We start from the raw sequence: 27,595 nt of genomic DNA on the forward strand, positions 1-27,595 counted from the left end.
CCCCCCCGATCTCCGAGCCGGCACCGGCTCCAGCTCCCTCCCCGCTGGGGGCGACGGGCCTCGTCCCCGCAGCCGCCCAGGATGCTGCCGTTGGGCCCTTGCCTCATCCTTTTCCTTCCCTCCTTAACGGCCGCTCTGCTCGGCTTTTCCTCCTGCCTGCGCCGCGCCGGAGCCGATCAGCTGCTCCTCAGCTGAGCCGGGTGGTCGCGTGTGCGCTGGCTTCGCTCTTGTTGAGGTCCCCTGACGTTAACTGTGGCTAAGCCGTGACCTCATTAGGATGCCGGCCCTCGTCTCCCGAAGCTCAGCCCTGTGGTTGAAGCGTAACCGCCGTAGGTGCGACCGAGCCATCCAACGCCAAATGCCCCGCGCCCTCCCCCGCGGCCACCGGCGACAGTGCCGGGGTCCCTGGAGGCGGCCGCTGGCTGGGCCCTGTCCCGCCGGAACTCCTGCGCAGGCATCCCCGTGCTTGTCCCTGCTGCCAGCACCCAGGCGTGGCGGTCTGTGTGGCCGTCGTTTGGTTTCTGAACCCTTAAATCCTTAAAATACGATGATTCTTAGTGAGCAGGTTGTCAGTTGCTCCTCTGTTTATTAAAATAAGCATAGGAATAGATGCTTGTTTAAGAAACCAGGGCTGGAGGTACCACGGGTGTTTCGGATGCCTGTTATATCCTAAGTTAGGTGGGGTTTAAAACCCATGTTTGGTCAACAGCTCTGAAGTTTTAACAGCAGGCTCTTTTAAAATGTTGTGTTAATGAAAAAGGCAGTGTTGAAGAGTGATAAACTTGGAGTTCAGGGGAGAGGAGAGCGGCTGTATGAACATAACAATGAAGTATTTCAGTAAAAACTCACCCCAAACATTACTACATTACTAAGATATATAGGGTCTAATTGTCTACTGTATTTAGTAATGTCCAAGGAAAAAGATTGTAAAATGCTTGTTTTCTACCTTGGGGGTTTTTTTATTTATTTCCCTGGATACAAATAGTGTACAAAGATGACATCTATTTTATTGTTTGTATTCTCCGAAGACCCACTGGGGAATAGGGGAAAAGAAAACAATCCTCTTTTTAAGGATGGTGTTTGTGATAGCAGTCATAAACCCAGTAAAAATCCTAAGCGGATTAAAAAAAAAAAAAAATGTAAACAGGTGGAGTGAGAATATGAGAGCAAAAGCCAATGATGTGAGAAGCTAATGTGAGGAAGCTGTGGTTGGTTGATCGCTAATGTAGCTGGTGCTAGGGCACAACCTAAATGCAACCTAAAATTCATCTTCAGCTACAGCACAGGGGGGCTGAGTTTATACAGCAGGGCAGGAGAGTGTGAACTGGTGACATGATCTGGCCGCAGTAGCAGCGGCTGGTCCCCAAGGCTGGGTGTTGCTTGGCAGGCCTCTCTGTTTTGAAACAGACCGCTGCTCCTGCTCCTGCCAGAGTTGGTGGTGCAGCTGGGTGCCTGCGTCCCTCCCCAGCACTGGAAGCAGCTGTGCTTGTGGAGTACAGCGGCTCCGACCCTGGGCGCTTGCCTGGCCCGTAGTTAAAGGAACGCTTGTCATTTACCATCATTAATGAAGCGTAAACCTTGGCAGTGTGGATATGTAGTTGGTAAATTAAAAACTGGTTAAAAAAATTGGAGTCTAATACTGACTAAAATAAACTGATTAAAAAAATAGAATCTGCTAGGACATACTAATTTGCACATATTAAACAGAAAACATGATTGGAAAGCAGGAGTCCTAAGATGTGAGTTTAATGATTTTTCTTTAACAGATGAGGATCTGATAGTGTTCTTGTCTTCTTTAATGTTAATACTAGCACTATTGCATCAACTTGGCAACTTCAGACCTATTATAAAGTGCATTAAACCTATTATAAACCCGATCTTGACACACTTCAGACATACTGTTGTCTCTCAATCTAATTGACTAAATGTGTCAAAGTATGTGGGGTTTTATATGCATATTGAATAAAGTAAAAAAACCTATAGACCAACACATTAAGTAAGTGCATGCCAAGCAACACAAAATAAAGCAGTTTTGAGAGTTAAGTGGTTTAGAACGAGGTGGTTTCACTTCATGGAAACCCTAATTATGGTGGTTAATGTTACAACACTAATGTCTTGCTTCAGACTTGAAACAAATATATTTCCCAGTACTGAGTTAATGCACTAAATGTGATTTATTCCTGATTTTATAAATTCTTGGTCAGGTGTCCATACTGGGGCCTCACAGGAGTCTGCTTACCTTTAGAGAGCAGGGCATGGTGATGTGGGGCAGGTGGGTCAGCCTGTGTGAGTTGGTCTGTATGACTTGGCAGGGGACAGCCCCTCCAAGGGCTCCGCCTGGAGGTTGGCCTACCTGGGAGAGGTTTGTGAATGTGATGCAAGAGTAGATGAAGTCTGTGCGCTCCTCTGTCATGATGTAAGTTGTTTGCATAATATTCTCCTTTTTGGCATCGACGCAGGCGAGAGCACCAGACTGTTCCTTAGGGGTGAAACTTGCTTGGAAATGGAAAACATGGTCTATTATTCATATTTATTACAGCGATGCCTTGTAGGCCTGCTGGATGCAGGGCTTAATTCTGAGAGACGCTGCACAGATACTGTAGCAGAAAGTCTTTGATCCAAAGGTTTTGTAGCTTAGATCAATGAGACAAGGGGGCCTGAGGAGGAGGTAGAGTGCATGAGCAACATGATGGATGCGCTCATTGTGGCGGTTTCACCAGCTGGGGGATGAGTGAGGTGAGCTTTCTTTGGAAGATGGATAGTTTTTAAGTCTACTTCTCTAGCACAGACCTGTTCTGAATCAAACAATAATTAGTGACTTTAAAAAAAAGGGGGTTATTTAAGAAACATGCTTTCTATTAGCAGATTTTAAAATGTTCGTGTGAAAACTTCATGTGGCATTTCATGTGTTTGCTACAAAGTCAGTTTGCTAGTCAGTGCAGTCTGAAAGGGGAAAAATAAGATGTGATGCCATGTTGGCTGGCTTTGATTTATCCACACAATGTAAATAGCAAGCTAGTCTGCTCTGTTCTTACAGCTGTGTGTAGCCTGAGAGATTACTTAATGATTCCTGTTTTGAAATTCTACTCTTAGAGTATGTTTTCTGAGACTGTATAAATATAAATCTTCTACAGTGATTTTTGCTAGGTATTTAACGGTTTAAGCTACTCTTGATCATTTGCACTGTCTTCTGATGAGCTGTCCTGGGGTTTGTTTTTCTACATTCAGTATACATCCAAACCCTGATTTTTGAGGCTCTGCTTTGTGAGTCTTAATTATACTTTAATTCTCAAAGCCTAGCAAATGGAATATTTATGCTGAATTAAATTTTATTTAAAACCAGTACTCCTTTACCCCAAATCTAACTTTCTGTTGGTCTGCAAGTGACGTTTTAATGCCTTGTGCTTGAAGTGCCACGATACTTTCCCTGAGAGGTTTAGGGATTTGCTACCCCAGTCTGATCTGTTGATTGGCTTTTTTTTTTTCCTGAGATATAGTGCAAAGCAGGTGTTTTGAGGTGGGGTTCCCCCCCCACCCCCCCGCCTCCTCCAAGGTTTTGGGAAGAGTGACTCGAAGGGGAGAGATGAGGTTTTAGTATACTATATTATTATTTTCCTTATGATTTTCCTTTGTTTTATAGGGAACTCCTTGTAATGGCAGGTTGTCTTGAATAGATTAGCTTTTTATCCTTTCTGATCTTGAAATCCTCTTAATTATTAGGAGAGCCAGAATAAATGAGGATCGATTTAAGAGATAAAAAAAGGCAAGAATGCCAAGAAGATACTTAACTAAATGTAGAATACCCATATTTGCCTCTTTCCACCTATCTGCCAAAGAGCCTCATTACAGTCATCAAAATGACCTTTGCATTGTCATCACCAAATTCCTTGGGACAAATGTTTTTTCCTCTGTTCCTTAGAGAGCTGCTCAAAGGTATGAGTATGCAGGAAGGTTGCTGTAGCTGTTTGTGGAAGATGACTGGATGAAAGACATGTCATAGATGTAAGGGTTTGAAAGTGGATTTTGACTTGCTGAAGGAACAGATACAAACCAGGCGGCAGCAATCTGTATCAGGAAACTTAGAAAAAATAGTAGACTAGAACTTATGTAAAATATGCTATCTGTGCAAAGCTTGAAGGAAGAATAATCTTGTGGTTAACACGTATATTCTTTACGTCTGAAAAGAAGTGCATGCGCTTGTGCATAAACAGGCTCAGAGCACGAGTGATCTTGCAGAATAATCCCCAGTCTGAGAAAGCTGGGTTGGCCACAAGCTTCCTGTGCACCTGCGAGCAAGGGACTTATGCTCCTGGGCCGGTACGATAGGATCATGGGTTGGGGGGGGAAGTGGGAAGTTCAGATTTTAATGAAGTCGTCTTCTGTTGTAGTTATGTCAGGGGTGATGGGATGATGAGGGAGCAAAGACTTGGTTCCCTGTTGTGAGTTCTGTAGTGGTTTGGAAACATAAACCTGTGGGAAGACAAGAGCTTGTTTGTCTGCTGGAGGACCAAGGTACTTTATTGTGACGTACATCTGCTGTGTGGTCTGCTTGCTACGCCTCTTCCCTTTCCCTTTGCAGGGCTTTCTCCGTAGAAGTTTCTTCCAATTTGCGTGTTAGGGCTTTGTTGTAAGTTTGTGCGCTTACCTAAGGTTAGGGAACATGGCTTCAAAACCGTTACTCCTGGTTTTCAGACAGGGATGTTCCCGCTCTGCAGCCCCTCTGGTCTCACTTGTCCTGGCTGAACTGATGACGTTCAACAGGCCTCTGCCAAAACTTTGTGCTCCGTTCAGCCTCAAACGAGTTAAGATTTATATTCACACTGAAATCCATTCTGTTTACTCTCTGAACCTTTCCTCCTCACTCCTGTTCTCTGTTGTTCATTTTAAACTTGCTGGTAGTGCTGTCTTCTATCCTCCTACTGTCTTGTGGATCAGAAAAAAATTTTGCAAAGTGAAGATACAGTATTTGAAGGCTATGGTTAAAATAACCAGTAGATAACTAGTCTCTTCTCACTTAAGTACATTGTTTTTCCATCTGTTCGATTTGTGGCATTCAATGCCTGACTGGCACGGGGTTTTTGTCACTAGAAGGAAAGCCTCATAGACTATTAAGTTTTTTGTAGATTTTTCAGTAACAATACCACTTTGATGGTTTTCTCATTTTCAGTCATTTATTTTTAGAATTTAAAAAATTGCTAAATAAAATCACTTCAAAAACCTGACTCCTAAACTAACTAGTGATCAAAACATTGAAGAATGCCATATGGCTCCTACCAGTCTTGATGCTGTTATATTTCTGATGAGTATATTCTGTGTTATTAATAATATTCAGTGAAACACTCTCAGGGTGGGAAAATATTTACTGAAATGATTATGAAATATACTTTTCATAGCATTCTAACCCACAATGTTCTAGTCAAAATACTAGGATTGGAACTTTTGGATTAATTCTTGCACACAACAGGTTAGAAGAAGATGGATGCTGCGGCAGATAGAAGTTATGGAGGGAGAAAGAAGATGCAACAACTAAAGTGTTTGAAGACTAGCAGCGTAACAATTTTTAATATATCCACTATTCATACAATGTACAAAATTGGAAGTCCCATTCCAACAGAAAAGGGAAACTGAATTAAAACAGATTGAATACTGGTTGCTCTAAAAGCCTTCAGTATAATTTACATGAGATCAGGTGGTTCAAAGATCATATGTAGGGATAAGGAGTATGGCTGTGTTGTTTAAGACAGGGTAATTTCAATTCGTACTTGCAATGAAGTTGTCCTAATTTCCAAGTGGTTAAAATGTGCTGTCTTGTCATGTCATGGGGACTGGGGAGGATATTGATTCTTCAGAATTAAATGCTGTAAAGCTCTGATATAGCTAGTAAGCAAGTTGCTGTAAATAGATGAGCATATACTGGTTTTGGTAGGACACAGGAACAACGCTGAAACCTCAGTTAAGTCCCCTTGACATAAGTGGGGCCCTGTGCAAGTTCTGGAGTCTTTGTTGTCAAAGCAAGGTGAGGCATAAAGAAAATAAAAGCCCAGGTGATGACTGATCTAATTTACTCATTAGAAGGACTTGTTTTATGGATATAGAAGCCAAAAATGAGCAAATATATGAGCAAAAAACCCACAGTTCTTCCAACCGTCACGTGGAAGTGGCTGACTGAACCAAAAATTGCAGGAGCTAACGAGACAGCTGCTGGTTTTTGGTTCATGTGGCTTTTCATGGTAGCAGGTAAGAGTGAAAAAATGTGTTTTCACATTTGACTGTTCTAACAACTTAATTAGGACTTTTTCTAATCTTTTGACACTTGAAATACCTTTTTTTTTAAATTTATTTATTGGATTGTCTCTGAAGAAAAAAGCAGTCTGTGTGTATATGCTGGCATCATTTTTATTAACTTTTGTCCTTGAATGCATGAATATTTAAGGTTCCAAGATTTTTATGCAACCTTTTCTCCGTAAGCAAAAGCAGAGATCTTCGTAGATAGTATCCCATAGAAATGACATTTAAAAGTGAAAAACACACACAAACTCATATGAATGTTTGGGATTTTAATGACAGTATTTTTAGACTTGTCTATCACTGAACTGTGTAAGGTTTAGATTATTTTAATGGGCTGTTGTTTTTAGAAGTATCCATGGCTTGTTCTGTCAGCTGTTATGTGTATGTTGGATCAGTAAGAAACAATTAATTTAACGTACTTGTGAATGTTAGAGTCTCTTTTCTGTTATTAGCCTTGCATTGGTTTGCAAATCCGTTGTCAGTATTTAAATAAATTCCAAATTATAATTAAATAATTTAAAGTCACTGGATATATCAATGCATGACTAATTTTAAGGGAACAATACTGTGCTTTCAGTTGAGTTTTGAAAGACTGAAATTTCATTGGAACTCTTCTAGTGGGAATAAAGTGCAGAACTGCAAAAAAATACTTCAAATTCTTAGAGAAGATATTTCCAATGATAAATTGAGTGCTCTTAGAGAAATTTCAGGTTCTTCTGGAATAAAATGCTCTTTTCAAATATTGGTCCCTTAAAAGGTTCCTGTGTGATAGTAACACTAATCAAAACAGCAAAGGCATGACAAAACCAAAATACATTAAATGTTCAACTTTCTTATAATGAACATGAGCTAATCTTCCTACATTAATTTTACAGCTATTAATATAGCAAAAATAGTTGCCTAATATAGTGATAGAATGGTTTGTTGTTTTTAAATGTGAAAGCTGGTTGGTCAAATCAAACTCTAAGTAGTGGTGAATTTATTTTTAAGTGTTGCCTGTCAGTTTTGCAGTCTTTTACTTCTGCAAAGGATAAGTATGGGCAGCTGCAGTACACTTATCTCCCAATCCACCTTTCTTCAATTTCAGAATTTGACTTGAAGAGATTGTTGTAGGGCCTGTACTTAATTTCTGTCCCTGTGTTTCTTTGCTCCCAGGTCTTTGCCTTCAAGGTTGTTATCCTAATTTTGAGGGTCCCTTGTTTTAATCTTAGAGCCCTATCCTAATTCCTACCTTTCTTCCCATTCAGCCTAGAAGCTCAAGCCTCCCACCAATTTCTGCTGTGGTTGTGGAGTGCTTGGAAAATCACTTTTCAAGAGGAGATTGATGAACCTTTTGAAGGCCATCATGAGGCTTTGGATAATGATTTGGTTTGATAATTAAAAAACCCTAGAGATAGATATATATGTGGCTGCATTATTTAATTACAAAATCATGGCTATCCTTTGGTATAGCAGGGACTACTGGAAATAAAGCAGTTAGCCTTAGGGGAGAAGAGACAACTTGAAAGAAAAGACTTGAAAATGCTAGCACTTAATTGCCACAGTAACTTTGAATATATAAATTATTCTCTGTCCTAAACATGAAAAATGTTTTATTGCACAATATTAAAGCTGCTGTTGCGAGAACTTCACAAAAGGGGTCATAAAACACGTTTTTATTGATGCTACCATGTACCACTAGTCTAGACAAATGGCCTTCCCCACCCTGATACTGCATTTATTGCTTAGGAATGTCACTTACAAAAAGAAGCTTTGTCCTTGATGACTGGCATTGCAGGTCTGTTCTCATGTGGTACCTTAATCATGTTATGTTTTATTTGTTTGCAGGGTAGCCCTAGTTCCTTGAGAGTGCACCAAATACTGGATGCTTGTGGTAAACCATGGCAGCTGATGATAAAGTTGCCATTTTAACTGATGATGAAGAAGAACAGAAGCGAAAGTATGTGCTTGCTGATCCTTTCAATGGCATTTCCAAGGATCAAGACTTGCCACCCCATAATGAATCCCCTTCAACGGAGACAACCACTGTTGCAGACGAAGAGATAGATTGGTTAGAAAAGCACTGCGTCAAAATAAACAATGATCTTCTGATCTCAAAGGTCTTTTATTTTTTCTTCTATTCTGCATATGGCTCTCTCTACCCCTTGCTGCCTGTGTATTACAAGCAGCTGGGTATGTCACCCAGTCAGAGTGGACTTCTGGTGGGCATCAGGTACTTTATTGAGTTTTGCAGTGCTCCCTTCTGGGGAGTGGTGGCAGATCGCTTCAAGAAAGGGAAGATTGTCCTCCTCTTTTCACTTTTATGCTGGGTTTTATTTAACCTGGGGATTGGATTTGTTAGACCAGCCACCCTAAGATGTGTACCAAAGGGCCTTTCCCCAGCCCATCCCACCAATGCAAGCAGCCTTTTAACAACAGTTTTGCAAAACGCCTCGATGTCTCCTTTGCTAACCACAGTGAGTACTGCATCCCCAAAAGTTCGTGGGAAGAGTGACCTGCTCGCTTCCAACCTAGTCACTTTGGAAACAACAGGGACAGCTAATCCTGAAATGACATTCCCGTTACCTACACAGAGCAATGATGTGGAGTTTGTCTTGGAAAACAGTACCTATTTTATTTTGAAAAACACCACCACTAGCCCAGTCTCACCAGGAAATGCGACTCCAAGTACTACTCCAGCTGCCATCACCACAAAGCCGATGCCTTCTGACCAAGCTGTGCTCGTTTATGATCAACAAGAAGTAGAAGCCATCTTTCTACTCATTCTGCTGGTTGTCATAATAGGAGAATTTTTCAGTGCTTCCTCTGTTACTATTGTGGACACTGTAACTCTGCAGTACCTTGGCAAGCACAGGGACAGGTATGGTTTGCAGCGTATGTGGGGGTCTCTGGGCTGGGGGCTGGCCATGCTCTCTGTGGGAATTGGCATTGACTATACCCATACAGAAGTTGGCATTGAAGGTCAAGGATGTAAAGCTCCTGAGTACAAGAACTACAGGATAGTTTTCATCGTTTTTGGTGTTCTGATGACAATGGCATTAATTGTGGCCACCCAGTTTCGATTTCATTATGCGCACTTCAAGCAAGATGAAAATAAGAGAAAAGAGGTAGAAATCTCACAGGTGGACAGAAGTGCCTCCAACGAATCCTCCGATAACACTCCTACCAGTACAAGCCAGTCGCAGTCTTTCAGTTTTTGGGACCTTATAAAACTGCTGTGTAGTATCCAGTATGGCTCAGTCCTCTTCGTGGCGTGGTTCATGGGGTTTGGATATGGCTTTGTGTTCACCTTTCTTTACTGGCACTTGGAAGACCTGAATGGCACCACCACTCTCTTTGGTGTTTGTTCTGTGCTCAGCCACGTGTCTGAGCTGACTGCCTACTTCTTCAGCCACAAGTTGATAGAATTGGTTGGTCATATCAGGTAAGATGTTAGCAATCATTAAAGTGCTATACAAACCCCATTGAATTTCAGGCTTAGCCTTGTGTTAAAAAGTGAAAATCAAGCTAATACTTTTATTTTAAAATTCCAAGTCCTGCTCAGTTATGTAGCTTGCTTGATGGAGTTGTTTATTACTATTTTAGGAGCTGAAACTGCTCAGAAGTGCTTCCTTTGCATTTGAGTTGCATGTTAGTACATGCGTTATGCCTGGCACCATAACCTTTTGCAGATGGTTCCAGAAGACATCCTGGTTCACTGATGCAAAGCTCTCTTAAGAGATCTTTACAAATCGCCACCCATTCGAGGATTGTCTGTTTTGTCATGTAAATATAATTAATTTTACAATTTTTTTTCCTGTGAGTAGCAGCGTTCTGGAAACCTCTATCCTGCTTCTCCTTGTGGGGCAGTTCTTTGCCCCCACAGTAGCCTAGAAAGATGTCACTTGCACGCTGAGAGGGGAGGAGGATGAGACGAAGAAGTGAGGTGAGCACCTCCTGTGCACATGCCCTCGTAATCGGATGCTGGGTGTTGGCAGAATGAGGTTGCAGCCTGGTAGTGTCGCTTACCAGTTCAGTTCCTTGCTCTCTTCCTTTAGTTGCAACTGTGCGTGTTAGCTACTGAAGTGAGATGGCTGTGCAGGGCTTCTCCCCTAGTTTTTGCCCTGTGCAGGTGAAACTGACTACTTCCAGCATGTTAGCGAACACTGTTTTCCACTAAATTCACAATTGACTTAATTTTCGGATATTCTAAATCCCTTCACTACGCTTTAGAAAAAGCTCAAGGGAGGAAAGATAAGGGGGAATCTGAGTTAATGAAGTCGTAAAGGGTTTTTTTTATATTTACTCAGGTACTCTGTGCAACTGAGCACAGAGCTCTGTGTGCTGTTAGCATCATGTCCTTTCCAAATGCCCTGTTTATAATCATACAGTCACTGAGATGCAAGTATTTTTAAGCTGTCTGCACTGTTCTTTTTGTGCATTCTGTTCTGTGGTTTTGCTCTTTGTTTTTTTGTTTTGCTTTTATTGGGATGAATATTTTGATTCATTTGACCTCTACTAAACATGTTTGAGATGCTTAGCACAGTACTTTGAGAGATTACTTAAAAGATGTATTTTCTTCCTTTAAACTGAGGAGGATCTCTTTACTTTGAGTCAGTCTTTTACTCTCTGAATTTGGCAATAATTAGTACAAGAAAATATGACACCTTGCATGCAAAGACTGGAGGAAGCATGTGATGATGGAGGAGTGGTCAGAACAGATCATAATCTTGATAGCTACAGATAGCTTGGGTATGCTCTTTCAATGTATATTGTTATAGTACAAAATTCAGGCTTAGATTTCAAGTAGAGAAAGAAGGAAAACCAAAAGAATGCTGGGCTTGTGAATTAGATGAAATAGAAGGGGATAGAAGTACAGGATCAACTCCTTTTTTTTTTTTTTTTTTTTCTTTGCACTGTTAAGCCTATGAAGCCAAGACTGGATCAAGATTAAGTTGTTTAAACCCTAGCTCCTATTTGCAATAAAACAACTCTTTATACCTACACCTGGGAAATGCACATTAGTCACATTTTAATGTTATCTAATGCTTACTTGTATTTAGTCATCACAGTTTGAGGTGTCTCCTTCTGGTTGCCTTTCTTCTTGTACTTTTTGAACTTTGTATAATGTATGGTTTGTTCAAGAGGAGGCAAATTTATTATTTTTTTTAAAGAGGAATGTATAAGAGTCCATAGCTCATATTCTTTGATAGTTCTGCGTATGTCTGCTGCCTTATAGTACAGATATTCATTCTCCCATGAATAAGAACCAAGAGCCTCCAACTATATATCCTTCTTGGAACCATCTTAGCCAGAAGCATTTGGGTTCAGTATTTTATATATTTTTTTTCTTAATAGCTCAAAATTCCTTTCTTCTGGATTGTTAGACTCCTAGATGTAGACAGTCTTTCTGCAGTATTTATTTGAACATTATCATTCAGTCTTTCCTTCCTGTCCCAATTCTTTGAAGACAGGCATGAGTACCAGAACTGCATGCACTGTCACAGTAGCAGGAAAAAAAGTTATTGACTGTCCTTTGTAGAACTAAAAGAAAACAGGCTTTACACCCTTGTCAGATAGAAGCTCAGTTTTTCTTTTCTAGCCTTGTAAAGCTTTCTGTTTCTACCATGGTACATGTTGGCATGTAAGACCCTTACAACATTTGAAACCTATTCTGTTTTCACAGGGGTTTTTATAACTAATACTCAAATTATTGTCCAAGCATTTTAAGCATGACCATACTAAACATGTGCTGAGTAAACCACCTGATTCCTGATTTCATTAGCTTTAGTGTTCATACACATGTGCACTGCATGTGTGCATGTTATACATGCTGCTAGTGTTTCTAACATTGTATATTAGCAGGTCACTAGATGAATCTGGAGTAATGACAGTCATCGGTTCAGCTAGAAAGCTGTTCTGTGATTGCACAGATTTACGAGGGGAGGGAATATTGCAGATGCTAGGGTATTTTTTGCCTTGCTTCCTCCAGCTACCTTCTGACAGATGACAGAGTAGATTTTCATTTAAAAGTAAACTAAAGAGTTAAAATGAAATAAGTTGTCAAAAGTATGGTGAAGACCACAAGTTCTTTGAGAGGATATTGCGATGGAAAAGCATACAAAACTGGCTATCAAATATTTAGACACCATTGTTGAATGGTATCCTGTGTAAAGCACTCATAACTGCCACTGAGTTTAGGAAGATGATGTTAATCTCTGAAAATAAACTCCTACTTGAGGTTAAGCTTGAATGTGTTTGACCACAATTCCAGCATGGGAGGTTTTTATAGGAAGCAGAGACTGGTAGTTATGGCTGTAAACAGCTTAGTCTCCATAACATAAACATAGATTCAGTGTTTTAAATGTTTAATCTGTAAGTTGAATATGGTGTCTCTGTGGATATTGCGTATAGGGTTCATAAGGAGCATCCATTTACATTTTCCATTTAGGTGTGATAAAGACCCTAAGTCACTATTATAAATACATTTTTTAAAAGACTGTGTAAATGCACAAAAGTTCTCATGTGACATACCCCCCCAAAAGCATAATTATAGAAATATTCATAAACTGTAATTTACCTAAAACTCTGTACATATTCTAAAAAATTAAAAGGTGGAACCTGACTTAAATTGCTGCTCTTTAAACTCTGAATCCAAATCGTTCTGCAAGTGTGTAACATGATGGAAAAGCACAGGTAGCCGAGTGTGTTAGTGATGATGGAAAAACTATGAAGCAGGAGACCTCTTCACATCTCTGGTCTGGCTATGATAGGGAACAGCTGAGATGGTAAGAAAGTTCTTGGTGCACAGGCAAAGGTTTTGTGAGACAAAAGTGAAATTAAGCTGGCAAGAACTGGTCCTAAACAGAGCTGGGTGCATCTGTACTGCTGATGAGGAAAAACAGGTATATCGTGAGGTGATTCCTTTGTATCCCCATCATCTTGGGCCTTACTAGTAGGGGAATGAAGAGAGGAGCCTACAGACCTTGTATGTTTGCTTACTTTTTGTGGGAAATGTGTCCTAATACATTTCAGAAATGTGACTGTACATGAGAATTACATTTAAGTTGTGGCTATGAAAGGAACTAAGTTAATTTGTTTGGAACAGAAGGCATTAATTAAAGGTGGAGATGAAATTTATGACGCATGGCGCAAATAACAAGTTTGTTCTCTTTATTGTATACTAACGAACTTTTTCATGGCTTCCCATGTTTTCTCCAATGAATGCTTGGGCTTGCATTGCCCAAAGGCAGCTTAAGCCAGCCATTCACGGACCTTACATGTATCTGGAAGAAACACAGTTTGGTCTGATGTGTGATTTGGAGGGGGGGGCACTTCCTGCAAGCTTACCCAACTTGTTGAAAGTAAAATATATATTGTCTTCTGTAAATCCATGTTGTTGTGAAATGCACAGACCTGTCTTTATAATTTTGAATGTTTTTTGATATCACTGATATGATGAAAACTATGGTACTGATTTTTTTTAGCTGTCAACATCTGTATTTGGAGACCTCAAATGTTAACAAGATGCTGCATTTTTATGTTTGCATCTCACTCTAGATTTTTCAGTGGCTATGTACCATTTAATTAAACCTCGGTCTGCTTTTGTAGAATAACTAACTAAAAAAGCAGCACAAAGAATAATGAGCCCTTTCACAGTGTCTATGCTTACACCTTCATTATCAATTGCATTTATTTCACTTGTGCCCAACCAGGGGTCATCCAAGAAGCCATGTTTGGACAATAAATTATCTTTGTCCCTGAAAAAAAATCTTTAAAGGTTGCAATACAGCATCTTTTCTCAAGCTAAAAACATGTTTTGAATTAAGTCTTTGTTTCCTAAGATCCTTCTAAGAAAAAGAGAAAGATAGCAGGATGAATAAACACCCCAGAAGTAAGCTAAGCTAAATCTGAAAACTGGAAGGGAAAAGTAATCAGGTTAAACATGCAATGGGAAATGCACTGCACAAATAGTCTTTGTGCTTCATTGTTTGAAAACTGTTAAAAGACCTTTTTTTCTCTTCATTCAGAGATGCAGCATCTGCTGCTTTTCAACAGGATGGTTAAGTTTTATCCTGAGGCATGTTGTTATGAACCATATTGCTTCTGTGGGATGTGTTTTTAGAGTAGTTCTGAGCAGTTTGCAGATACTGGGACTATAAACTTATATTAAGTGGGGTAAAATTAATTCATCTAATACAAACCTGCACCAGGCTTACATTAAAATGGCAGAATGAATCTCTGAATGATTAGAAAAGATTGTTTGGAAGGGATGTTGAATGTGCTTAGAAATGGTCTCTCTGAAATATAATCCTGTGTAGAGTGTGGCATGGAACTACAGAGCTTATTTAAAAGCTCAGTGGATCTGTTGTCCCTTTTAATTTTTTTCCATTAGGATTTTGAAGAGAGTGTTAACTTTAGCCTCAGTTTGAATATGTGTTGGGAGTGGGCAAGAGGAGGGTTTATGTTTGGGTGTAGGACTTGAAGAATGTATTTTCTGTTGAGCAAATGCTTTAGACTGGCAAACTGTTTGTACACCTGCAAATTATTTCTGAAGCAGTAAGCTATATTATAACGTACCAAAAAAGGAAAGTGCAAACTATCCTGACTTCTCTTTTCCTTACTTCCTTTAGAGTGCTTTATATTGGTCTTGCCTGTAATACAGCTCGATACATTTACATCTCATATCTGGAAAACGCCTGGACTGTTCTTCCGATGGAAGTACTTCAAGGTAAGACAGTGCAGTAATGCCCTTCCAGTATAAGATCAAGTGCTTACATTTATCTTCTTTTCAAGTGAACTGTGATTAAGTAAAAATCTGGTATTTCTCTGTTTTTTTGACCACAAATATCCCAGAAGACCCAGGTCCATAAAACATTACTGTTTATCTTGGAAAATATTTGACGTCAAAAGGGTGGGTTTGCATTTGATTGTGCACAGTTCTCTGTTTATTCATACAGAACTGTGTGAGACGAACACACCCTTTAACTAAACAAAGAGACAGAAGCACGAGGTTGGTACACACCTACTGCAAATCCTGTTTGGTGATAAATGTGAACTTCATTAAATGCAAAAGGTCGTGGTTCTTGAAAGGATGCCGTAAAAAAAAAAAAAAAAAAACCCCCAACCATAGTCTGGGTCATTCTGTCTCTTAAAATATTTGTAGTTTTTCAGTGGTATTATTTGATCATACCTTTAGACTACAGGATTAATTTGTTTAATAGCTACAGAGGAATTTCTTTCAATAGCTTTGTGCTAATAGAGCTTCTTTAAGATACTTGCCTTTTAACTAATTTAATTAGAAGGACAGAGGTGTTGTCTATGAAAAGTAATTTGAGCCCTGTTTTCAAGTTGTGTTGTCAAACAAGTCAGTAAGACCTTCATTCTAACTTAGATTTTACGACTTTTTTTTTGTCTTTGTAGTGGGTACCACTTCTCAAAACCAGAAGTCTAAACTATTTTATTTTCTGTTTTCTTCAGTATTTGAAGAATACTGAAGTATTTGGGTTTGTAAGCTTGCAAGAGGATGGTTAATTTAAATGCAGAAAACGTTTTCCCTGTCTTTAAAAATAATTGTACCATCTTTGTTAAAGCCAGTGTTTTGGATTTATACAATACTACTTAGAAAATTTTCCACAGATTATACTTAGAAGCTTTATTCTTCCATGTGCAGAATAATTTGAATTTGCATTAACTTTTTCTACTATATTTACACAAATCTTTGTAAGGTAGATTTTTAACTTGAGTTATAAAATGCCATTGGAGAGCACTGTGTAGATCTTTGCATATATATAGAAAGAGATTTGTTTGTGTCCTGGCTCCTTACCTCCCTGCTAACAAAAACAGTTTATTGTATTAAAACTGCCCCAACAGCAAGTTTCTGAATTTTGTTACTAAAAAAACCCTAAACCACAACTATTGAATTGATACTTCATTGTGCATACCAAGTGTTAAAATATGAAAATGTTACAAAGAATGTGTTGCCTGCTTAAATATCTGTGGGGAACAAATGATGAATACAAAGCTTTGGATATTACCTTCTAGGTAATCCTGTTTTAAGAGACACCTCAACTCAAAATACGGGAAAAAACCCCAATAACTTGTGTCTCAACAATACAGCCATAAGTCTGTGCCCAGAAGCATCCTATAGTCATGGCTAAGAAGTTTATTTTACTTTTAATCTCATTTTTATTCTGCTGAAATTTCAACATGGATTGCTTAATACGTAGGTTTGCTTTTACAGCAAGGCTGTGAGGGAGCTGTTTTCCTGGTTTTGTGTGGTATGATCTTGAGTTATCAAGATTTAAAGAAAAAACTAAGGACCTTCAAAATAATACTTTCTCATAAATTTATTTCTCTATATCTAGCCACTGCTGAATCATGTATGCTTGGGTTAATCTTTCTGTTTGCAGTTACTTATAGTCAGCAAATGAGAAAGTTAAAAACAAACCAAACACACAGACATACAACCCTTCCCTGCCCTGAAAGCCTCTTCATGTTCTATGTACACTTTTCAGCCTGCATCTAACATGCTTTATTAGTGTCCATGAAGTCTATAGGCACACTAGATGTGTATCTAATTACTGCCACTACATTTGCTACATTCCAGTAATCTCATTCAGTATTGCTGAATGGGACATCAAGTTTATCTTTTTAGAAGTACTGTTGAGTCCCCCCCCCTTTATTCTTTTCCCCACCTCGCTCTTACCGGTTTTAATCCCTTCTTGATTCATTATTTCTTTTGCAGCAGTTACCAGATCCTGTTTCTTTGGGCTCTGCTTTCTTTCCTCCATATCCACTGAATCTGTCGGTAGGGTTAAGGGGTGACACCTTAATGAAATTTGGTGAGGTGGAAGCTCTTATTTTTGTTAAGTGAGTTTGTTGACAGAGGTAAGAGTTGTAGCTGCTTGGCATATGTATGGATTAGAAGTATTTAAAAACAAAAATAGAGTAGATTGTGCAGAACACAGGTACCATGTGGGCCACATGACTGCATTAAGTTGATAGGTCTTTTAAATCCCTTGGTGAAGTACTTATTATAATTGTACCTACCTCTTTTTGGAGGAAGCTGTCAAATTCTGTGTAAATTCCAGTTCTATCAGCTGGAGAGGTTTTAAGGTCAACAACAGTTTCAGCTGCCTTTTGTAAAGAATTTATTTTTCTTTTTAATAAGTTTCTGCAATACAAGAAGGGTTATCCCCATGTGTTGTGCTGAGGGGCATGGAGAGATTTCTGGAAGATGACTCTGCAAACTGCATCCATTGATTGTAATTAGAGCCATGCTGTGTTTCTGTTGCTGTCTGTAACTGGGATAGGGAGGACTCTTTAAGTGCATTGCATTCTCAAAGGAGTAAATGAGGAGATTTAAACTCACTTCTTAACTTAGAGTTTTGAATCCGCATGCTGTATGGACTTGCCCATGCAATGTATGAAAATAAGAGCTTGGGCTCAATCTTTCATAACTGAAAATTTCAAGACATCCTCATAGGCAAATGTGTGTAACATGTATATACGTCATCAGTCTGTGAACACACAAGCAGTCTTGTTCATTTTGCACTTAACAGATTAAGTTTTGATACGCTAGTTAGCTGCAACTTACTGTTCCAAAGTGATGGTCCAAATTCTCTGGTAACAGCTATGCTAGCTCACCAATTTGCATGACAGGTATTTTCTGAATTACAAAACTATATTGATAACCTGAAAATAATCTATTTTCACTTGGCAGTTATCCAACAAACTACAAAACAAGTACTATTCTAAGAAGTGACTCCTACTGGTGCTCCAGCAATACAGTTATGTCTAGAGAGCAAAAAGCGTGGGTCTTTAACTGGCAATAATTAGGATGTACCTCTCTTGAAATTAATCTGGCTCCCTGAATCTTCAATTCTTGGTTTATATGTAAATTATCCGAAGTTTGCTAAACGTTATTATTCTAAGCATAACACTAGGGTTGTTACACTTGTTGGAATTACAGTCCAGATGGTGAAATGGTGGTTACTGGTTTTAGCAAATAATGTCACAACATATATATTGTGAACAACTTCTTTTTAAAAGAATTGTGGTTAGCAGTAATCCAGACTAGACTTCTTACATAAGTTGTTGTAAAAACTGTTCTAAATAGTCACTGTTCTATAAATAATTATAGTAAAGATCACATTAGAAAATTAAAAAAACAAAAAAAAAAAAAAAAAAAAAGCCCATACCTTTAAAGGCAGGTGAAATAAGCTGGTTTAAAGGTACGGATTTGTTTTCAGAGGAACTCAGAACATTGTGTTCTATCTGGATTGCCTAGTAAAGGTGAAAACATCCAAGAACCTGTTGGTTAAGTTATGGCCTTTTGTTTTCAAACAAATACAGTGGTATTGTGCTTCATGGTTCAAATAATTTCTGATGTGTTTTTGATTTGCCTGGCTTTAAAACTTGACTTACTCTTTAACAGCTGATAAAACCAAATGTTTTACATTAATTGATATCCTTTATAAAACAAAAACACATTATCTATATTAGATTAGCGTTGCTTTGTTATTGGGACAGTTCTTGATTGCTACTTTCAATGCATACATGGGTTTGCATTAAAAAGAAGTAGATATTCAGTGAGTTTTAAAACTCAGAGCTTTTTGCATGGAAAATCTGAGAGTTTTAAAACTTTAAACTGTAGATGGTAAGGTAAAATGTACTCATCCTAATGTAAGCTTTTTATTTTTCAACAAGGTGATATACTATTACCAAAACCAACTCTGCAATGTATAAAGGTGGCCTTTACAAACTCAAAGCTTGAGAAATTTTTATTTAGATTTGGAATGAAATTGAACTGTACAGCCTTATGGACATCTAACATGGCTATGCCAGAACTGTATCAATTCCATACAGTGCTACGTATCATTTTACAACTAAGCGAAATCCAAGTTATTCTGTGAGCATGTTACAAAGTCATGTGTTTTCTTGCTCTTATGAGTCTTCAGCCTAAATGCCTAAGTAATTATTGAGTGTCCAACTGTTCATTAATAAGTCAAGTGTAGAGGACAGAAACATGTTGACTGAATCATCAGTTGTGCCAATATTTTTTTTTAAAACCAAGGCAGTAGAGCTTAGGCATTGGTAAGCTGTGATGACTATTTTTAATACCACTCAAATAAGAAAAAAATATTCCCACTCAGTCTGAGGGTGGCAAAATAGTTCAGGCTTATTTAATGTGTGATGAGCTACAAAACTGTTTTGTTTTTCCAACTTCTCCCCAACCCTGCCTTTTCCTGTCCTGTTCTTCCCTACTCCACAAAAAACCCACCAAGCTCAAAGGAGAGGGCTCCACCTGCAGCCTGTTTCTGCATGCTGATGGTTATTCACTGTCTCTCCCCTTAGCTGTCCTTCTTCTGCAGTAGGAAAAAGTGTTCATAACCCTGAATCTACAAGGCACGTGCCAGAAAGAGACTTTCAAAATCTCTGCTGGAGAGCTGGGCCTGTCTGGGATACGTGGCCATTGTTTACAGCAGTGAGAACCTCGGCTGTGCTCGGTCCCCGGAGCGGGAGTGGGTGAAATGCGAGGCAGCAGCAGCGCACAGCAGTGCCTACGCATGATGCGGTCATAGTGGGAGGAAGGGTGTGCTGACTCTGCCTCTAAACAGAGAGGCAGGCATGAAAATCGGCATCTTTGGCCTACCCTGAGGAGCTTGTGTGCTTTTCCCCTCTAGACCATTAAGTGCTAAATGCAGAGCGTGTTGGTGTTGCGTCCAGAAAGAGTTTGCTTGGAGGCTGTTGGTTCTTGGGGGGAGTGAGAAGGGCAGGAGGGGATTAATTCTTCCCTCTGAAATGACATGGCTCTCTCTGGTATTGTTTGGATTTTATGACCTTCGCACTGCCTTCATTGTGGCAGTAAGGAAACTGCTGAGAGGCATCAATACTTTAATTGCCTGCAGCTTACGAAATCAAGACCGTATTTCAAAGGCCCTGGGTCACTCTCAAAGGGACAAGGAATCTGACAGAGAGACTGTTAAGGCACTTCATTTAGTCTTCCTAGGGACTGTGTCTCAAGAAGAGAAGTGAGGTCATCTTAGAGGGAGAAAGAGCTATTGACAGACTCTGCAGAAGAAGGAGTCATCATGTCTCCCTGTGGCTTGGTTGCCAGTATCACATTACCAAAAGCTGATTTGTACTTCACAGACATTTGTCAGTGAAAGGGTTTTATTGTTTTTCTCCCAACACATGCTCCAACTGATGAGTGCAGTCATTCTGATGTTGTATTAGTACGCTCTGGACCCTGTACTCTTCGCAATGTTTCATCTCTCTAGGTGTCACGCACGCGGCTATATGGGCAGCTTGTATTTCGTACCTTAGCGCAGCAGTGCCTCCAGAGCTGAGAACGTCAGCCCAGGGAATCCTGCAAGGTCTCCACTTGGGTCTGGGCAGAGGATGCGGGGCTATGGTTGGCGGGGTTTTGGTCAATTACTTCGGTAAGCAAAAATTGTATTGAACATTTTTGTTTTATTTATTGAAGTTCTGGTTTTACTGAACTACCAGCTTTAAACTTATTTATACTTAAGATATTGTTATGTTTTAAAGCGTAATGCACTTTGTATAAAACATGGACTCATAGAACTGCTCAGGCTGGGAGGGACCTCAGGAGATCTCCAGTCCAGGCCCATGATCAAAGCAAGGTTAGCACTGAATTCAGATAAGGTTGCTTATGGCTTTGTCCTGTCAGTGTTACAGATTGCATAAATATGTTATGCCTAGATATTTTTAGTACTGTGTGAGCAAATCTCCAACCCGATCCTTAACTAAGATGAATGAATCCTTTGTGAGAGAATAGGTTGATGCTATGCAGCCTCTTGATGAACAAATGAGCATCTAATTACTTGGTTAAAAATCCTTTGCAAAGCCTGTTGAAGAAGTGATGGGGGAGGAAGATGTAATGAAAGAAGCTAGTAAGAGTCTACATGGGACAACAGATACCCAAGGAGTGCATAATGCTGACTCATCTTGTATTACTTTATTAAGTAAGTAGATTCTCAGTTAAAAAAAAAAAAAATCTCATTACAGGTCCTGCGGCCACATTCAGAGGAATAGGGATGGCTTGTTTAGTGATTCTTCTTCTATTTGCACTGATCCAGTGGCTATTGGTTCCTGATGAAGAAGAAGGTAAATATTCATGTCACTGTGACACTACAGAATTAGAGCTAGTGAAAAAAGGTATCTCGGAAGCTGCTCCCTGCAGCTTTTATTTTGTATGTTTGGTGACTTTACTCAGATTTTTACAAAGCTGTTTGTTTTCAAGTGAGAAGTTTTTTCCTGAGCAATGATAGAAATTGAGGTGATGTGTTCCTGTTGTAAGAAGGGCAGCATTGCATTCTTGGATGCTGGCAGGAGGAAAGCATAACATATTTTACTACCTGTATGTCCTCTCAGTTCTGGGAAGTCTTCTGTTAGTCTTAACAGCTATAGTGAGTCACTTCAGTTGCATCAGTTCTTTAAGGTCACCTTGACCACTGCATGCTCTCATATTCTACTGGTCCAAGCTACCTCTGCCAGAAATTGTAGAGAGGGCTTCAGAGGACACAGACTTTTATAGCTGCCTCAGTTCTGTTCTGGTACCTGAGAAATCTCCCCTCAGGTGGAACTTGAACTTTTTCATCTCCACCTTTATTACTATAAAAGTTAACCAGAAGTTAAATGCTTACTGCAAAAGTAACAATTTAGCATAAGTCTAATTCTTACAAAGACAATAAAATTGTGGCAACTTTTGAAAAGTCATGAATTTTTGAGCTGCTTTTTACCCAAATGTTACTTGCCAATATGAGCTCTGAGTATGAAATGAAAGTTAGTTTTCTTTAGCTGGGATATTAAATGAATTGTCCTTGACTAGTTATCAAGTCGCCTGTACTGAACTGTTCAAATATTTGTTTTATTAGAATTTGCTTCACCTCTGTTCAAAAGATAATGGCAAAAAATGGAAAGGTGAAAAGGATATTTGGTGCTTTAGTTTCCCATCAACTTTCAGTTAATTACACGTGAACCTACAAAAGAATAGTTTGTTCTTAATGGCCTTATTCTGTTTAGTTTGTTTCAGTCTTTGGTTTTCATTTAATGCACACTACCCACCTTAAGAGCTTGTATCTTAAGCATGGCAGTAATTAGGTTGCTTTCAACAAGACCAGCTGGATGAGTAAAACTAAGCATGTGGTGAAGTGCGTGCAGGATTAGTCTCTTCATTTCCTCACTAGTAGAGAACATTCAGCCATTGCTTAAAAAAACCAGTATGATCTAAGAGTCTGTAAATAAAATATGATTTTATAATTTTGAAAAAAGATCTTTTTAATCAGTAAAATATTTCTACTCAGAAAAAGTATTTTCTCAAAATTTACAGAATGTGTTATTTACAGACTCGTAGAGAACATACAGCTATTACTTAAAATATCCAACAGTTTCTAACAATGTGTTTAATTACTTTTCGTATATAAATACTCTGGCTCTTCAAGATTGTAAGGCACATTGTGTTGGGTCATGACAGTCATTTAAGGGGTGACATTTCAAGACAGTTGTGAAAACTACTTCAGATTGTTGGAAGACCTTAGAGGTAAAGGTCTGTTGGGAGGATTTCTTCCTTTACCTGAAAGTCTGCGACAGATATTTTGTCTCCTCCAGTGTATCACTCTAACCTTGTTCTTTTCTCACTAACAGCATAACTTTGTAGTAACTATGGAAGGATGGTTTATTTCTTAAACAGAAAAAGGTGGTGAAAATGTGAAACAATTTCATCATAAGTTAAATCAGTAAGCTTAGAAATTTTAAGATCAGAAATGGCTGTTCTGATGATGTAGGCCATGCGACTTCACTGAATGGTTCCTGTGTTTAGTTATGAGTACGAGTGAGTTGTAAGATGCAGGCTTTATGCAGAGAAAGAAGTTTGCCACAAGTCTAGAAGACTTATTTTCAATTTGCATGTAACAGGAAAATTACTTCTTCCATGTAAAATGAAAATATGAATTTCTAGTAGCTGAGAAAAAACAGACTGCTTCATACTCATTAGCCCCTCCTGTTTATGCAGCCATCCAACATACCTCACTGCAGTTGCAGAACAGCCTTGCTTATAAGGCAACATCCACGTTGCGTTTCCCTAACTAGACTGTGGCATGTCTTGCTCCTGGCTGTTTGTGCCAGTGTTCTGCTTTCAGTACAGTGATAACCATATTATGAAAGCAAGAAACGCTTTGTGTTTGTTGTCTGCTTTACACTTTTTTTAAGCTCGTTGGCTTTGCCAATGATGATTTTGTTTTAAAATTCAGAAAAGACAATGCTGGCGGAAAGGATCCCAGTGCCTTCCAGTCCTGTTCCCATAGCAACTATTGACCTTGTACAACAGCAATCGGAAGATACCATGCCTCGGACTGAGCCCAGGCTCCCTCTAAAGAAAACCAAACACCAAGAAGAGCAAGAGGATGTGAACAAGCCTGCCTGGGGCATCAGCTCTTCTCCTTGGGTCACCTTAGCTTATGCTGTCTACCAGATAAAAGAGATGGTTAAACTGTCCAAAACCAATCCAACTCCTGAGAATCAGCCTTTGCAGGTAATCTTCTAATGTGCAGGATGTTCTTAAGTATTTATTAGATGCTAGAAAACCTTTATAGCTGTGTAAATCTGTTAGTATCTGGCAAGTATTCTCTGTCAGCCTGTAATGAATTTGGAGTTGTGACACAGTAGTTGAAATACTGCATTGAATAGAGTTGTTTTCTATGTGTAATAAAGCAGGAATAACTATTTTTGCAAGTATTATCTTCCTGAAAATGGGAGGATAGTGAGAGACATAGAAAGAGACTCTGTTTTACAGGCTTGGATATTCTTCTATTCCCTTTAAGTTTACATTTGTTTTCATGTTAGTTGGAATGTGTGGGTTATGCATTTTGCAAAATTTACAAGGTGATAATTGAAGATGCACAGCTGCTTAACAGTGTAAAATGATTTTTATTTAGTGTTGCTTCCTTGGGTGTCAAACATCTACATGGTTGCAAAAATAGGTGTTCCAGACAACTACTGATGGGATACAGAGCCCTCTGTTCAAATAAAGTTAATATCTTTTTTTCCTAGAGTTACACCAGCTAAGAGCCATTCTATGATGTAAAATGTCTGATTGCTGTGCTTACTTTACACCATTTTCCTTCTGTCCAGTCTTCTCCCAAAATACCTTTTAATACCTTTAGATTTATTAATGATTGTATGGGCTTGGATCTTGAACTACCTTTTAATGCTTCGGACGTGCGTTTCAGAATGGAGCTGAAGCATACTCCTTAAGCAAAGTGGGGAAAGGTGGTCAATGCAAGTTTTAGAACAGCATGGTTAATGTTAAAACCACTGTGTTTACCTGTCTGGAAGGAGCGGGTGACGTACCTTCTTACGCACCTGGTAGGCGTAAACACAGAAGTGCTTTTTCCACAGCTGTTGTCTTCAGAAATGGGTAATTTGGAATATGAGTGTGAATCAGCAGAGCAAGAGTGTGTAGGAATTTCACCTAGTCAGCCATCTCCTGCCTTTATTATTTGTCTTTATTCTTGAAAATATATTTACAGACATGTCTGCTTTAGGTTGGTTGGGTTTTTTGCTTGTTTGTTTTTGAACTTCCCTGAGTCAAACAATGTGGTTTTTATAGTGACACTGAAGATATCACTGGGTCTCTGACATCAGAGTAATTTGTCCAGACAAACTGCTCTGTTTCCCATTGGTAAACGTCCTCAGGGTCTTGGTTACTGTAAGCTGTCCCCTTTTAAAAAGAGAAATCGGAGAAAAGCAGTCACACAGAATTTGTGCAATGAACATGGCAAGAAAATAATGTTTTGCAGTTGTGTGGTGTTTGAGAGAGACTTGTCCAACATGGCTGGACACCACCCAGCTGCTTCACTGAGAATTTTGAAGAGGCCAGAAAGGCTTTCATGCCTGTTGGCATCTCTATGGCACATGATCTCTTCATTATTCTTTTCTTCCTGTAAAAATACAGTGCTGATATAAAAGTAGTTCTTGTTGATAGGCCAAAAATCAATGCATCCCATTGTATTATTTTCTTCATCATCTGTGTTCTCCAAAATCTCTTATGCTTACTTCAGCACACCAAAAGGACAAACCTTCTCCAAAACATTTCAGGTTTTGTGCCCAGTCATTTATTTTAGGCTGGTGATATTAAAATACTGAAACTAGAAAAAAGCTGCCCAGCTCTCTTATTAAATTTGTTAAATAGCCTCCTTAAAATGGAAATAGATCATTTGGAAGGAGGGTCAGTGCATAGAAAATGGAATTAGTGACAAAAATCATTCCTTCTTATTAAGATTTTGGCTTGATTTTCTACTGCTTGCTTATACTTCTTCAAGCAAAGGGACATACTTGCTGTATTCTCTATTCTTCAGTGCAAAACAAATAATCATAGATAGTGTGTCATCTTCTAATGTGAAATGTATTAGTGTGAAGGCTTTCTGTTTCAACCCTGGGGAATGTAACCAGTGTTTAAATGTGCTCTTTTGTTCCTTAGTAAGGCCTGTTTGAGTAGACTGGATGGAGTCGTACATCAGTATGGCAAAAGTTCTGCCATTCAGAAAGTCTGAACAGTATCTTGGGGAGGAACGGAACTATTGCAGAAAGCTATATTTAAGGAGCATAAAAAAATTTTACAGAATTGTTTGGTCAAAATAATGATCTTGTCTGAACACTTTGAAGTCCAGTTAATTGTTTTTGTTTTCCCTTGAAACACAACAAGTTTGTTTTTTGCATGCTTCTTGGGAAAGTGCAGTTAGGAAAAGAGATGGAAGGTAAGCTACTGTCTGCTTGCTATTAGTGTCATCTGGATTTAAATGTACTACTTTTGCTTTGCTTCTTTAAGTTTGAATTGTTGTGTTGCGGGCATTCAAAGTAAGCGCTTTGTGAATTTCCAGAAGTGCCTGAATGCATCTGGGGGTATACCACTGGGGACAGTGTCATAAGTGTTTATACTTACTTTTTCTATGCAATCCTTTCCCCTCTCTTTAGAAAATCAATGAGAATTGCAGTGCTTCATCAGCCAGCTCAGCAAGACAGCCCCAAAATCCGACAGATTCTGGGCAGTCCAGAAATTGTTCAGCACCAACACCTACAGCAACATCAGATTCCCAAGTAGATGGTGACCATATTGTGTCGGATCATGATGCTCATCCTGCTGCTGCAGGGCCCTGAGATGCGCTCATCTTATAAAATCCAGTGCATGGAATTCTGCTTCTCACCTGGGAAACGCTGGAGTAGGAGCTCAAAAGTAGGACTTACTTCATCTTAACAATCATAATGTGATGCAGTGCAAGCTTTTAACTATATAAAGAATATTCATATGACTACACAGAGCAACATGAGCAGGAAAGCCAAAAGTTCGGAATTCTTGAGGGAAGTGATGTGGCCAGATCTAATGATAGGAAGAATTTTTGGCTGCTTTGCTAAAGCTGAGTCAAATGCTATGAGATTTCTTTGCAATCTGTAGAAAGAGGGAGTTCACTCCTCACTTGTTGAGGAACAGACTGTCTGACTTGATTGGGTAATTTTCTTCTTTGAATTTGTTCCCAGGACAAAATGGAAAGGCTTTTTAAGAGAGAAACGGGGTTTCCCTGCATAGTCTATTAGAATATATCAGATCAAATAAATATAGAAACAGCATGAAACTGTCTCTGTAAAGATTTCTCAGAAACAGTGTAGCTTTAGGAAGCGTGTCTTCATATTATGGTGATGGATTAAGTAAAACTCACACATATTCAAAGAATATGTCTTTGAAGGTAATGTTATCTTGTTTGAGATAAAGGTTTAGTTCTGCAAAGCAAAGATTTTGAACTGGCATTTTAGTGAAATAAAAAAGCTGGAGGAAGGCTTCTGAAGAAGTTAACCTCTGCACTTGCAGCCCTTCACTTGGGCATAGGTTGTGTGTGTTTGGGTAATTTTAGGTTTGATGTTGTATTGAGACAAGAATCTTTGATCAAGATTGCACAACCTGGGACTGATCAAGGGTTTCAATGGACACACTGTCTTTTTGGTTTATTATTTCATCATCTATACAATGGTTTATTTAATGCAGTGTAGTTACTGTGGTTATTTATTAAGAAAACAGTAAGCTTTAAGTGCCTAGGGAAGGTGGGGGGTAGGGAGGAATCACCTAAAAATCTTAATGATTAGGATTATAGGGGCAAAGCTGTTGACGCAGAAAATAAGTGGAGTGAGAGATTCTCAGGAGGAAGCAAACTAACTAAATTGCAGTATGTTTAGGAAATTACTTTGCCCAATGTCAAGACACTGGAAGACTTTGGATTATGTTTTGTTATGCTTTTCAATATTAACTGCA

At 39.0% G+C, this 27,595-nt stretch overlaps 1 protein-coding gene across 1 annotated transcript in view; it reads left to right on the forward strand.

The window, feature by feature from the left end:
* MFSD6 (major facilitator superfamily domain containing 6) overlaps positions 1–27,595 on the forward strand; it is a 27,767-nt gene extending 172 nt beyond the window's left edge. Inside the window, exons 2-7 of the mRNA XM_010563888.1 lie at positions 8,116–9,712; positions 14,901–14,998; positions 20,553–20,714; positions 21,304–21,402; positions 23,547–23,827; positions 26,269–27,595. Of these exons, the coding sequence (XP_010562190.1) occupies positions 8,169–9,712; positions 14,901–14,998; positions 20,553–20,714; positions 21,304–21,402; positions 23,547–23,827; positions 26,269–26,451 (2,367 nt within the window). The 5' untranslated portion in view covers positions 8,116–8,168 and the 3' untranslated portion in view covers positions 26,452–27,595. The remainder of the gene's footprint in view (positions 1–8,115; positions 9,713–14,900; positions 14,999–20,552; positions 20,715–21,303; positions 21,403–23,546; positions 23,828–26,268) is intronic.

This window comes from Haliaeetus leucocephalus, unplaced genomic scaffold, assembly GCF_000737465.1.
Source record: "Haliaeetus leucocephalus isolate CR32 unplaced genomic scaffold, Haliaeetus_leucocephalus-4.0 Scaffold1, whole genome shotgun sequence".
Taxonomy (NCBI): Eukaryota; Metazoa; Chordata; class Aves; order Accipitriformes; family Accipitridae; genus Haliaeetus; species Haliaeetus leucocephalus.